We start from the raw sequence: 14,648 nt of genomic DNA, 5'->3' as shown, positions 1-14,648 counted from the left end.
GGAGCAAGGATATTCCTATTCCCGATTCCCCTTCACTGCACTTGGCTTGGCAAACCATTCGTCGAAGGGTAAATGCTGTTCCTAGCCACTGCTATTGCTACATGTTGGAATCACTGCATCCTTCTCCACCCACTCGAACCATTTTCCCGAGAACGAAAATAAGTTTCCTTTTCTCGATTTCTTAGGGAACCGGACAGCCAGCAGCGGGGAAGGGGAATTTTTAATTTTCACTTCACCAACCCGAGTCGCTTGCACAGGATCCAGGGAAATCACTGTTGAGAAGGCTTTTACATGTCCAAGAAAGTCGAGAAATATCCAGCCAACAAAAAATAGACCAAAGCGGGGGTCGAACCCGTCGTCTCTACTGGCTAATGTGATGTCTCTATAGCAGTGGTTCCCAACCTTTTCGTGCGATTATTGTAACGATGCTGCGTCTGTGATCATGCCAATCTCATATCTTCGTCAACGTTCAATCTGTTTCTTGCCATGGTTTCAATGAGGAGAAAAGTTGAAAATCCGCTCTCGTACTTACGTAGGAAGATGCAAATGGGGCAAGGATATTCAATGTCTGCTAGGAGACTTTGAAATACGACATGGCACGCCAGAACCACTGGTACAAATCTTTTTCAAGGAACAAAACACGAGATGCAGAATCATTTCTCAGGTCCAATTATTCATCCTGTGTTTCATCAAGGCTTCCACATTCATTGTTGTATCAGTTCAGAGAAACACAGCTCACATTGATAATCCAGTGAGTGAAAATGAGCAATAATTTCTGATTAAAGATCCAAATTTAGCTCGTTTGCTCTTTTGTCAGTCATACTTCAGAGTCTATGGAACATGGCAACATTTCCAATACTAACCTATCGGGACCAGTTTTGCTTGAATGCTTGAAGATCGTCTTGGAAGTGAATTAGATGGGTTTGCTAGTCCTCTGAGATGAACTAGCCATCGGCTAAAAAAGTTTGCTGGCCCCGTAGTTGAACAATTTTTGATTTCGTTCTTCATTTTTTTTACACACGTTTATTTGATGTTTAGACCATTAACAAATGACACATTTTACACGAGTAAACAGTTTAAAACAAATTCGAATGCTTCTACACATAGTTGGTTATTGGCGTCTAAAATGAAATTTACATAACTAATAAACAGCTTTAGAGCCTGATATCTTCTTCTTCTATCAATGTTTGTTAATTCTGGAAAACGAAGATTTGCAAAACTTATCCTCCTACCTAGGATTGTTTCCAACTTAGGTTGGAGATGATTCCAAAGAGCACTGGTGTGTTGGCAATTGGTAAACTAGATCCTCTACGATGTTAGGGCAATGTTGACACATAGGACTATCGATTCGGTTCTGTCGATGTAGTAGCGCGCCATGTGGAATCTTTCCATTTACTAACAGATAGTATGTAGATTTCTCTTTTGACGAAAGACCTTTAATTCTTATGTTGCTCCACCCTCTGGTCCATACGATGGCTGCATTCTCTTCCATGATTTTTGGTTTCTTCAGCTTCTCACGATTGACATTATGAAGGAATGTAGCAGAAGGATTTTCTCTATGTTGCCATGGAATATACAAGGTGGCCACCCATTCGAGAAAAGCGGGAAATGCGGGAAAAAGTCGGGAATGGAAATCCATCGGGAAAAATGCGGGAAAAAGTCGGGAAACGCATTATTTAGTCGGGAATTTTTTCCTTCCGTGAATACGTTTTCACTCGGTGTAGTTTTTTCAGTGTTTGAGGGGTACGCTACTGCGATGTGCGGTATAAGAGGTGAGGAGAAAGGAAACTAGTGGACTCTTTCGTTCTCGCGTCTTCTTACGCAGCAACAGACGTGACGTCACGTCTGCTGTTGCATAAGAACACCGTCAGAATGAAAGAGTCCACTAGTTTCCTTTCTCCTCACCTCTTATACCGCACATCGACGCTACTGCACTTTCCATATCGAATAAGTGCAAGCAAGAGGCAAATCGTGTGCTGAATAGAGAAAGACTATTAAACGTCAAAAAGCTCTACAAAATGAACATGTATGAGTACGTTTCTTCGTTTCGCTTTTTCGATCAGCACGGTCGAAGCTTCCAACAACGATTCCAACACTCACGTTCTATAGTATAGAGAGAAAGAGAAGACAATATTTTTGCTCTGATTTTTGCCGTGTTTACACGCATACATTCACAATAACCGCTTGTTCTCAGGGTGAGGATGAGATGGGAAAAATATCATTCTTAAGTTTTGCATCATCATCGATTCAGTTCGGGAATTAAGTTATCAATCAATTTCGCACCATGTCAAGTACTAGATCTACAAGTTATTCCTCTCGATATGAAGAACAGTTTTCGTGGAGTGCTGCTGATCCTAAGGATCCCGGCTCAGCTCGTTGCAAGTGGTGTAATCGGAGCTTCAAGATAAATTCCATGGGCAAAGTTGCCTTTTCCAGCCACGAAAAAGGGAAGAATCATCAACGCGAAATTCTAGTTCGCCGGACTAACCTGCAAATCAACAACATTTCCATCTCAAAAACACCTGTGAATAGAGGTAAGCAATACACTTCAATCAATTTTCATTTTTTAAGTTTAATGTAATCGCAATTGCTCTTAGGTCATCTAATTGATTCAACCGTTAACCCAACTAACCACGAAACTCCAACTATTGAAATTCCGTTTGTCGTTTCATCAAGTCTGGAACCGACCAAACAGGAACAAAACATTAGACCACAGCTCTTATCGTAGCTCCGGTGCCGATGTTTCCATTTTCAAAAAGATGTTTCCTGACAGCGAGATTGCAGCACGAATGGAAATGGGAAGGACGAAAACCGGCTATTTGATCACATACGGAACCGCTCCGTATTTCGCCAACGACCTCTTCAAAACATTGCAAGGTTGCAGTGAGTTCGTCGTTGGATTTGATGAAACTCTCAATAAAATTGTCCAGCGTCAGCAAATGGACATTGGAGTTCGATTCTGGAACCCAGCTACCAACCAAGAAGTGGAAGCAAGGTATATTGGCTCAGCATTTTTATCGTCCACACGCTCCAATGATCTGGTCAACAGTGTGAAATCCTGCTTTTATGAAAAACCTGAATTACTGAAAAATGTTATTCAATGCTCCATGGATGGCCCTGCTGTTAACTGGAAGATGTTCAAGGAATTGACTGGTGAAATTCAGGAGCTTCGATCCAATCCAGCGTTTGAGGTATTGAATATCGGTAGCTGCGGACTTCACACCGCGCACAATTCATTCAAAGAGGGGCTGAGGCAAACGGAGTGGCATTTGAATGACTTTTTACAGGCATTGTATAGTCTATTCAAAAATGTACCTTTGAGAAGAGCGGATTACACTGCTGTCACAGGTTCAAGTGTTTTTCCGCTGAAATTTTGTGACGTTCGTTGGGTGGAAAACGAACGAGTTGCTGGACGAGCTATTCAAATGTTACCACAACTGAAGAAGTTTGTCTGTGAGGTAAGGAAACAGGAGGAGAAAAACCTCAAACAAAGTCATCCGAACTTCAAAAGGAGTTTTCCATCGGTTTTTCGGTCGAAAGTGTTCACGATTGTAGCTAATGCTGTGGACGAAAAGCTGCTGGGGTCAAAGGTGAGTTTTCTCGTTACTTCAGCATCTATGGTTGAATCGTTTTTAAGAGAATACCAAAAAACTGAGGCACCGATGGTCCCTTTCCTTTTTAAAGACTTGACAGGGCTTGTGAGGGCTGCTATGGAAAAAAATCATTAAGCCTGAGCGACTGAAGGTTAAAGCTTAATCGCTTGTTGACATTGAGCTGACAGAAACCAATTTACTGCAGGCCGCAAATATTGAGATTGGATTCGCTACCAAATCCGCTATTAAAGCAGCGAAGGAGTCCGGTAAAGTTTCAGATAAAGATGTCCTAATATTTCGTAGTAACTGTCGGGATTTCTACTGTGGATTTTTGAAGAAACTGCTCAATCGATCTCCGTTGATTTACCCCACTACTCGTTACCTAACGTGCATGAATCCTGAAGTGATTTCTAACTTTCCGGACATCGCAAAGAAACGGTTGGAGTTATGTTTGGAAGCTTTCGTCGATAAACAACATTTGACCGGTGCTTGCGCAGATAAAGTGAATGATGAGTATGTTCAATTGTGTTCAATACTCTCAACTAAAACATTGTTATCTAGACACCGAAGAAAGGATCAAAGATTGGACAGTTTTTGGTTTGAGCTGATTGCCCAGTCTAAGAAGGAACTTCCAAATTTGACCATGTTTGCCAAGAAAGTACTCATTCTTTCACATGGTAATGCGACACTGGAGAGAGGATTTTCTATTAACGAAAAGTGCTTGGTAGTAAACCAAACCGAAGAAAGTCTCATGGCCCAGAGAATCGTGTATGATGCAATCACGAACGCTGGAGGAGTGAAGGATGTCGATATAACAAAAACACTTAAAGGGTGATACGGTCAAAATTTGGTCAATATCAACTTGACGTATTTCTTTCAATTTTGCATTTAAAAAACCTGAACACCCCTCATTTTGAAGGTGTGTGTGTGTAGAATGTTGCTCCTATTTTGATTTTGGAATTCACTCTTCAGTTGTCAAAATGCTGTCCAAGCAAGAAGAGCAGCGTATCAAAATTTTGCTCGCGCATCGCGAAAATCCGAGCTACTCGCACGCAAAGTTGGCAAAATCGCTAAAAGTTGCCAAATCAACCGTTACTAATGTAATTAAAGTGTTTGGGGAACGTTTGTCGACAGCCAGGAAGTCTGGATCGGGGGGAAATCGAAAACCGGAAGCCGCTGAGACGACAAAGAGAGTTGCCGGTAGTTTCAAGCGAAACCCTAACCTCTCTCTCCGAGATGCCGCAAATAAGCTGGGTGTATCGTCTACAACCGTGCATCGAGCCAAAAAACGAGCCGGACTATCGACTTACAAGAAGGTAGTGACTCCAAATCGCGATGATAAACAAAATACGACGGCCAAAGCGTGATCCCGTAGGCTGTACACGACGATGCTGACGAAGTTTGACTGCGTGGTAATGGACGACGAAACCTACGTCAAAGCCGACTACAAGCAGCTTCCGGGACAGGAGTTTTATACGGCAAAAGGAAGGGGAAAGGTAGCAGATGTTTTCAAGCACATGAAACTGTCAAAGTTCGCAAAGAAATATCTGGTTTGGCAAGCCATCTGTACCTGTGGCTTGAAAAGCAGCATTTTCATAGCTTCCGGGACTGTCAACCAAGAAATTTACGTGAAAGAGTGTTTGAATAAACGTCTGCTGCCTTTCCTGAAGAAACACGGTTGTTCCGTACTGTTTTGGCCGGATTTTGCATCTTGCCATTACGGTAAAAAGGCCATGGAGTGGTACGCCGCCAACAACGTGCAGGTGCACAGCAAAAAAATAATTTTGATATCACATCAAAGTGGATGCACTACAATCATGTCGAAAATTTCATGTAATTTTTATGACCACATAAATAAACAAATGCAGTAAAAGCAGCGTAATGTCAGTTCATGCATTGTATTAATGATAATTTTGTCCTTTTTAGCAAGTAATATTACACCATATTTTCGACATGATTTTAGTGCATCCACTTTGACGTGATATCAAAATTATTTTTTTGCTGTGTGGTTCCCAAGGACAAGAACCCTCCCAACACGCCAGAGCTCCGCCCAATTGAGAAATACTGGGCTATTGTCAAGCGGAACCTAAAGAAGACCAAAAAAAACTGCTAAGGGCGAGCAGCAGTTCCAGGCAAACTGGCTTTCTGCGGCGAAGAAGGTGGACAAGGTGGCTGTACAAAATCTGATGACAGGGGTCAAGCGTAAGGCCCGGCAATTCGGATTTGGAAAAGCGGAAGCCTAACTGAATATTTTTCCTGAATTTTATGCTAATTGAACTTGAAAAAGAAATTTAATTTGATTTTTTAAATAAACGATTTCACCGATTTACACGCGTTTTCCCTTGACCAAATTTTGACCGTATTACCCTTTATTCAGTACGCACGTAATGCACATTCGAAATACGTGGAGTCCCTGAAGGCGAAGAAAAATGAAGCAGACGAGAAAGAAAAAGAAGTTCAACGGAAGCGGGAGGCCGATCGAGCAGCGAAAGAGCTTGAGGCGAAGAAATTAAAGCTGTTAGCTGATGCTCAGAGAGATGCAGCGTTGATTGAGGAGCAAATTAAAATGCTGAAAAAGTGATTTGGTTTTAAACTGACACGATTAATTACTTACCATTAATAAAAAAAAATCAACATACGGCTAATTTGTATTTTTCTGTTCATGTATTCTCTTATATGGTTTCAATGATCAAAATTAATGAAAAAAAAACATTAAGATCCCAATTTTTCATTGTTTTATAATCACTGCAACTAATACCAATATATTTTGTTATATGACCGTTTCGTTTTTTTAGTACATGTACCTTATTACATACTTGCTCTTCCCACAATATGTCTCACTCAATAATGATGTTCCTCATCATTCAAAGCGTTCTAATATCTTTCTAAAGATCTCATACCAATTAAGTTGGGTTCTACAAGAATCTTCATTGAACTGTGATGTTCCATATCGTTCAAAAAGTTCTATGACCTCTCCGTACACGCACCTCCTCATCAATCAAAATAGGTGTCCTTAATGACAAAAGTATGCGATGATAATGATATTTTATCGTGCATCAGAACTCTGATCCAAACCGCTTCTTGTATCGAGTTTCAGTTTTCAGTAAAATAACATACGTAAAAAAACCAATAACATGACCGTCGTCGTCCAAGGACAGAGTTCAATGTGGTAGATCTTACACCAGTAATATTCCACGGATGGATGATGGTACCTGCGTGACAGGACAAGATCTCAACACTTGCATGGTAATTTGTAATTTACATATTCATTCATGACGATAACCTAGAAAGCCTTTGTCTTTGTGTACTTTGCCTTTGATTATTATCCCCATGTGTTTAACATGGTGTTATTTTCTAAAATAATTATGCCATAAAAAAAAATTATTGAAAAGGAGACATGCAGCATTCGTCAATTTTTAACCTATTATCGTCAGGGGTGAATAAAGTCTTAGAGCACCGTTCCAAAGCATAGTTATACAAAAAATTAGCACTCTAAGACTTCATTTGCTCCTTGACGTTAATAGGTTAAAAATTGATGAATCTGACAATTGGAGGCGAACCAGCCCAAGGCTGAAAGCCTCCCTAATAAAGATAAATTAATTAATTGAATCTGACATTTCCCTTATCATTTTATATTTTACTAGCTTAGTGTGCGCGGTCTTGCTCGGGATTCAATATTAGCTTGAGTTTATGCGCCGATTTAAAAAAAAAAAAGCATGCTATATTGTACGTAGCCCCCCCCCCCTCCATTATCTAAGGGGCTACCCTCTATGATTATCTCCTTATACCCCCACACACGCCCCCACATGCCTAATTTGGTTCCATTTGCTTGATTAGTTCTCGAGTTATGGAGAAATTTCTGTTTCATTTGTATGGGAGCCGGGGGGGGCCCTTACAGAAGGGGGAGGGTCTCGAACCATCATAAGAACCTTCCACGGCCCCAAAAACCCCTGTATACAAATTTTCACGCCAATCGGTTCAGTAGTTTCCGAGTCTATAAGGGTCAGACAGACAGACAGACAGACAGACAGACAGACAGAAATTCATTTTTATATATATAGAAGAAGAAGATTACCGGCGAATCGGGAATTCTGTGGAAATCATCGGGAAAAATGCGGGAATTTTATAATTGCGATTGAGTGGCCACCCTGAATATAGAGCAATATTTTGGAAAGGCTCTTCAGGCAGGGGTAAAGAGCTGGAATGGCAGCTAAATTTGGCGGGTTCTGCAATTGTTGGATAACCGAGCTTGCGAATGGCGTATGTATAATTTCTTTCAGGAATCTGTTGGTTAGAAGTGCTTTGTACTTATGCATAGGAAGATGTAGATTTAGTCCACCCATGTTCTTTGGCAACGTGAGCTGCTCAATGGTAACCTTGGTTGGATAGCGTTCCCAAATGAAGCTGCCGATGTATGAAGTCAAACGTGCGATTGCCTGGTTTGGGATACTGATCACCGATGCTAGGAACCAGAGCCTTGATGTAAGAAACGTGTTCACTACAATTACTTTCTGATGTAATGTTAGGTTTCTCGATTTAAACATCCACATTAGTCGAGATGTTTTCCTGATAACATCGCACCAGTTGAAGTCAATTGTTTGCTTTTGGGAGTTGAAGAATGTTATCCCCAAAATTTTAATGGACTCTCGAACACTTGGCCAAACAGTATCGTCTCCTGTGCGTTGGAACACAATGTTGACCGTGAACGTTTTGTTGAAATTCAAAAGAGATCCCGAAACACGACCAAAATCCAGGAAAGCTTGCTTGATGATAGACAGCTTGCGGTCGTCAGTTATGGTTATCGATATGTCATCTACATAAGCCACCACCAGATCCAGCGGGCTGTTACAGATACTGCGTAGTTTTTCTAGGAGGGGGTGAAGATATAGTTGGGCTACAAATGGTGAGTGACAATCTGGAAGGAGCGATATACCTAGCTCCGGTCCTCACAAGTTCCTACCTCACGCCTCCACGAGTCATATGATCACCAAAGACTGTCAGCTGAAACATGGACACAGCTGGTTGGCGTAGCCTGGGCAATGTTGTCAATCCGACAATAGCAGAGTGAGGAGGTGCGACGCGAACACGCGCGGTAACCATAGCACGGTGATAGAGGAAATGCTTCGCCAACCCGAGCGTCTGTTCACCATGGAGGTGCGGCTCAAACAGCGTCTGACTGGCATTCAGCGGCTGAATAAGAAATGCTCTTCCCCGGAAGCTACACCTAAGATGGCAGCCCCATCACGGCGGATAGGAGACCTTAGGCCAACCACCTACTGTCTCTGAAACCTTTACAATTGTTACAGAAACCAACAGAGAAAGACATCGAACTGATATAACGGCAACGACTTTTAGCGCAAAACAACGGACACGAACTGGATCATGGAATGTACTGACGTTAGCCCAGCAGGGTAAACTGGCACAACTCGCCAACGAGGCGCGACGCATGAAGCTAGAAATCCTGGGACTGAGTGAAGTTCGTTGGCCAAACTTTGGAGAACACAAACTGCCGTCGGGACAGGTACTACTATACTCTGGTATTCGAGGTGAAAACGCTCCCCGCCATCGTGGAGTTGGTCTCCTACTTAGCGTCCAGGCAAGTGCTGCGCTCATCAAGTTGGAGCCTGTTAATGAGAGGATAATCGTTGCCAGATTTAGAACACGGGTTCGTAACCTTACCATAATCCAATGTTATGCGCCAACCGATGCTGCCGAGCTACAGGACAAGGAGAATTTTTACAGTCAACTGAATGCCGTCGTGGATAAGGTTCCAAAGGGTGTCATCAAGATCTACACTGGCGACTTCAATGCGAAGATCGGCTCCGACAACACGGACTATGAGCGTCCATGGTCTCGGCGAAATGAGCGAGAACGGTGAGCTGTTTGCAGAATTTTGCTGATCGGGGGCTCGCTCTTCCCCTATCGGCCAGTGAACAAAGTCAGGTGGGTTTCCCGTGATGGACATACCGAAAATCTGATCGACCACATCTGCATCAGCCGAAAATGGAGACGGATCCAGCGACGGGAGGAGAGACTCGGGCGGCGGTTCAACACACGCCGACTTGAAGATCCAGCGGTAAAAAGGTCTTTTGTTGAAGAACTTGAGACTCGAGCTGCGGACGTTCCAGAAGGTGGCAGCGTAGAAGAACAATGGACGGCCATCAAGAATGCCTTTATAGAAACAAGCGAGAACAACTTGGGTGAGCTGCGCACCCAGAGGAAAGAGTGGATCACAGATGAAACCTGGCGGAAGATTGAGGAGCGTAGAGAAGCAAAAGCCGCGATAGAGCGGGCGAGAACCAGAGGAGCCAAGAACGAAGCCCGTCAACGGTACTCGGCTCTAGAGAAGGAAGTCAAGCGCTCTTGCAGACGGGACAAGCGAGCGTGGGTGAACTCCCTGGCCGACGAAGGGGAGAAAGCCGCAAACACTGGCGATATACGCCTCCTCTACGATATCTCACAACGCCTGAGTGGAGCAAGGATGAACCCGAGGATGCCAGTGAAGGACACGACTGGACAATTGCTTACCGACCCCACTGACCAGCTGAAACGCTGGTTTGAGCACTTCGAACAACTTCTTCAAGTTTCGACGGCCAACCAGCCATCAACATCTCGGCATGATCCGCCTAGGGTGCGGCGCATCACTCGCGTCAATTCCGAGGCCCCATCACTGCAGGAGATTGAAGCAGCTATCCGAAGCATGAAATCCAACAAGGCTCCAGGGGTCGATCGCATATCAGCAGAGATGCTCAAAGCTGACCCCATGCTATCCGCACAAATGTTGCATCAACTATTCTGTAATATCTGGGACACCGCGACTTTTCCGGCCAACTAGATGCAGGGCATCTTAGTGAAGGTCCCAAAGAAGGGGGATCTGACTGTGTGCGACAATTGGCGAGGCATCATGTTACTGTGTATTGTTCTCAAAGTTCTGTGCAAAGTTATCCTGAATCGGATACAGGAGAAGATCGTTGCGACTCTCCGACGGCAGCAGGCAGGATTCCGTGCCGGAAGATCTTGTGTGGACCATATTGTCACGCTCCGCATCATCCTGGAGCAGGTCAATGAATTCCAAGAGTCCCTTTATTTGGTATTCATTGACTACGATAAAGCTTTCGACCGTCTCAATCACGAGAATCTGTGGGGCGCCCTGAGACGCAAGGGAGTCCCGCATAAAATCGTCAACCTCATCGAAGCGCAGTATGTGGCTTTCACGTGCAGAATTCTGCATAACGGAGCCTTGTCCGACCTTATCCGGGTAGTCGCTGGTGTGAGACAAGGATGTATACTATCACCGCTACTGTTTCTCATCGTAATCGACGAGATCATGGTAGGTGCAATTAACCGTGTACCGAACCGTGGGCTGCTTTGGCAGCCTATCACCATGGAGCATCTCAACGACTTAGATTTGGCTGATGATGTTGATCTACTAGCACAACGGCGCTCTAATATGCAGAGTAAGCTCAATTACCTAGCCGAACGCTCCTCTGCGGTGGGTCTCACCATCAACGTCAACAAGACCAAATCGTTGGATATCAACACGGGCAACCCTTCCAACTTTACGGTAGCGGGGTAAGCAGTGGAGAAGGTCGAAAGTTTCCAATATCTTGGCAGCCAAATAGCGTCGGACGGCGGGATCAAGATCGACATAGGTGCACGAATCAAGAAGGCTAGGGCTGCCTTTGCGAGTTTACGAAACGTATGGAGATCCAACCAGATAAGTCAACGCACCAAAATCCGAATTTTCAACTCGAACGTGTAATCTGTGTTGTTATACGCCAGCGAGACGTGGTGTGTATCAGAGGAGAACACTCAAAAGCTGCAGGTTTTCATCAACCGATGCCTGCGGTATATAATTCGTGCCTGGTGGCCTCACAACTGGATCTCGAATGCCGAGCTCCATCGTCGATGTCATCAGAAGCCGATAGCAACAGAAATTCGAGAGCGAAAGTGGAGGTGGGTCGGCCACACACTTCGACGGGGCGGAAACGAAATCTGCAAGCAAGCGCTGGATTGGAATCCAGCAGGACATCGCAGCAGAGGCAGACCCAGGGGCTCATGGTGGCGGAGTCTCAATAAGGAAATTAAGCAAGTCGATAGAAATCTGACCTGGGCCCAGGTCAAGGCAAAAGCGAGCACCCGCCCAGGATGGAAGTCTTTCACGTTGGCCCTTTGCACCGCTGGTGGTGCACAGGACCCAGACAGATATAGCACGAATAGGTGCATGCTTAAGGGATCGCCCTGTCTAACAGAGCGTACGATTGGGAATTTTAGTGTGAGATTTCCATTTATAAGTTAACTAGAACTAGAAGCGGACATAATCTTCCCTAAGAGTTGCACAAAATTTTGGTTTAAGTGGATATTCTGCATCACAGCCTTTAAATAGTTTTTACTAACTCGATCGAAAGCGTGATCGAAGTCGAAGGAAATTAATTTTCCTGTCCTACGTTTGCAATTGAATTCTGCAATTCTATCTTTGATTGCATGTACTGCTTCAAAAATAGTTCTATAAGAATTTGAACATTTTTGACTGGAGTTGAGAAGATTATTTTCAATCATAACTTTTTTCCAAACGTTGTTTGAGTATACTCGACAGAAGTTTGTAGTCGTAATTAAGGAGACTTATGGGTCTGAATGCTTTGACAGTTTCGTCATTCGTTTTCTTTCTGCCCAAAACAATCACTCCTGCAACAAATTTTTCAGGGATGTTTCCTTGTAACGCTTCGTTGATAATCAACTTAAGTTGGGGATGAACAGTAGTGAACGCCTTCATGTAGAATTCCTTAGGAATTCCATCGTTACCTGGAGACTTTCTGGATGCACTGGACCGAATAGCAAAAAATATTTCGTATGTTGTAATTTCATCCATCATAGTGTTGTTGGTATTTGAATCCGGTGGAATGCTTCGGTTAGTGGGGAAACTTTCGTTACTGGATATATCATCTACAGTATACAAGTTCTTAAAGAATTCATACACATGGTTCTCTATCTCAGATACATCAGTGAGCAAACGCTCTTGGTGACGGATAGAGTTAATAATAGTTTTCTTACGATAACGGTCACCAATCTGAAATGAGGATAATTTTTCTCAACAAACGAATTTGTCGTTTATCCGTTCGTACGCTTTCGCAAAACAACTCTGGCTTTTATTTTATTGACTTCAGTCATACCATTTGGGTTTTGATACATCCGGTCATACGCGTCTCTTAGTTGGCGGTATAACAGTTCATTTGCTGAGTGGAATTCACGAAATGAATCGTTAGTCTTCCATCTGAAGAAACTTCGAATTTTTGGCTTTGCGAATTCGATCCACCAAGAAAACCAACTGTTGTAATTTTGTCGTTCACGAAGCCAACGACGCCACTTTTGTTCAAATTCCTCTAGATTTTCTTCATTCAGAACGTGCGCACGGATAGACCAAAAACCCCGACCATGTGGCTTGCCTAAGCTAGGTAAACAACATCGAATCTTGTACGCTTTGTGGTCTGAAAAGGATGTGACAAGCAGCTCCGAAGTTCGAAGATGCGGAACAAGTGACCTAGAGACATAGATGCGATCTAAACGAGGGGCAGAGTTCGGACGAATAAAACTGTAATCAATCCTATTTTTGTTCAAACAGTCCCATGTATCAGAGAGACTCAGAGTATCCACAAATTGCTTTAGGGATGGACTGAGGTTACCTGTGCCATTAGCATCTTTGGCTGCGATTACACAATTGAAATCACCACCTAATATAAGGTGTTCAGCAGAACTTTGAAGATAGAAAGACAGTTGTTCTTTGAAAAATTCTTCACGTATAGAGAAGTTCTGCGTACCCGAATAAGCGTAAAGGTTGCAGATAGTAATAGAATCGTTAACTTTAACCGTTAAAAGTCTACTATTCAAACTTCGTTGTACGTTTGTGTACGGAATATGCGCTTTAAGAGCGATAGCTGTTCCTCTTTTATCATTATCTACGTTGGTGATAACGTTGTAACCTGGAATACACAAGGTTTCACATTCAACTTCTTGTAAAAGGATGATGTCAAAATCCATCAATCGAATGAACGAGCGGAGAGATGAGATTTTATTCACACTGGAGACAGCATTGGTGTTGATGGAGCCTACATTATAACTAACAGGGGAATGATTCATTTTGATTCGTTACGTGATTGTTAGCCGTAATACTCCGTAATAGCCGTCCTCTTCCACGTTTCACTTTTAGGAACGGAGTACCTTTAGTGGATGACTCGTTACTTTCACTCTCGGAAATCTCTATGGTCAAGGACTTGGAAAGGACTGGGTTGATGGGAATTTTGCATGCTGGCACGTGGCAGGAGCTGATACCATAGTCATCACGTTGGGTCTGCACGACCGAATGGGTGCTATGATCACCAGATGATCTATTCAATACACTAGACGATGCAGTAACAGCAACAGCAGCAGCATCAGCAACAATAGCTACAGCAGCGGCAGCAGCAGCAGAGCCCATGATATTGCCTTCAGTGGAACGTTCTCCAGTCGTCGTCTCTTCTAGTTGTTTTGCTGTTGCAACGTTGATTGTTGTTTTTCCTATTCCGCTTTGATCCATTTCGTGGTCGAGCTGGATTTCACCCACAGTGCCTACAGTAGTAGCTGTTGCAAGGACTGTGCTACTGGTCGAGGGTGTGGAGAGGGTAGCCGGCGGGCCAAAGATGTGTTTTAGGCTTTGAGTCTGGAACGTATTGTCACGCATAAACGGTGGTGTTGGAACAAGTGGAGCTGCATTGTTCAATATAGCTGCAAAACTGATAGCTGCCGAACCAGTCTTTGCTGCTTGAGAGGTCGGACCTGGACCATTGGAAGCTTGTGCTCGCTTCAAACGACTGTCAAGGTCAACCTTTTGTCCAAGTAGTTTTTTTTTATTTTCCACACATGTACTGCCTGGATGCGACAAATTCATACAATGTCGACACGTTTGAGGGTGGTTCCGGTAGGTCACCAGTGATTGCTCGCCTTGGATGTTAATAAATGACTTGATGTGTCGTCGTAAGTTCATTTTGAGGACCCAAACTCCTGAAGGGATCCCTTTGCATG

The 14,648-nt window shown here is 43.5% G+C and overlaps 1 protein-coding gene across 1 annotated transcript; it reads left to right on the top strand.

Annotated features, from left to right (window-relative positions):
- Positions 1–2,368: 2,368 nt before the first annotated feature.
- Positions 2,369–14,109, top strand: LOC135705464 (uncharacterized). Its single transcript, XM_065227211.1, has 3 exons — positions 2,369–2,534; positions 2,677–3,184; positions 13,992–14,109. Exons 1-3 carry the CDS (start codon positions 2,414–2,416, stop codon positions 14,107–14,109), a joined length of 747 nt encoding a protein of 248 aa, XP_065083283.1. The 5' UTR covers positions 2,369–2,413.
- The last annotated feature ends 539 nt before the right edge of the window (positions 14,110–14,648 follow it).

Source organism: Ochlerotatus camptorhynchus, unplaced genomic scaffold (genome assembly GCF_037179485.1).
Source record: "Ochlerotatus camptorhynchus isolate MF236.1 unplaced genomic scaffold, CSIRO-AGI_Acam_v1.1 ptg000267l, whole genome shotgun sequence".
In the NCBI taxonomy this organism is placed as follows: domain Eukaryota; kingdom Metazoa; phylum Arthropoda; class Insecta; order Diptera; family Culicidae; genus Ochlerotatus; species Ochlerotatus camptorhynchus.
Note: the sequence above shows the minus strand (reverse complement) of the source record. Positions and strands in the feature narration are given on the sequence as shown.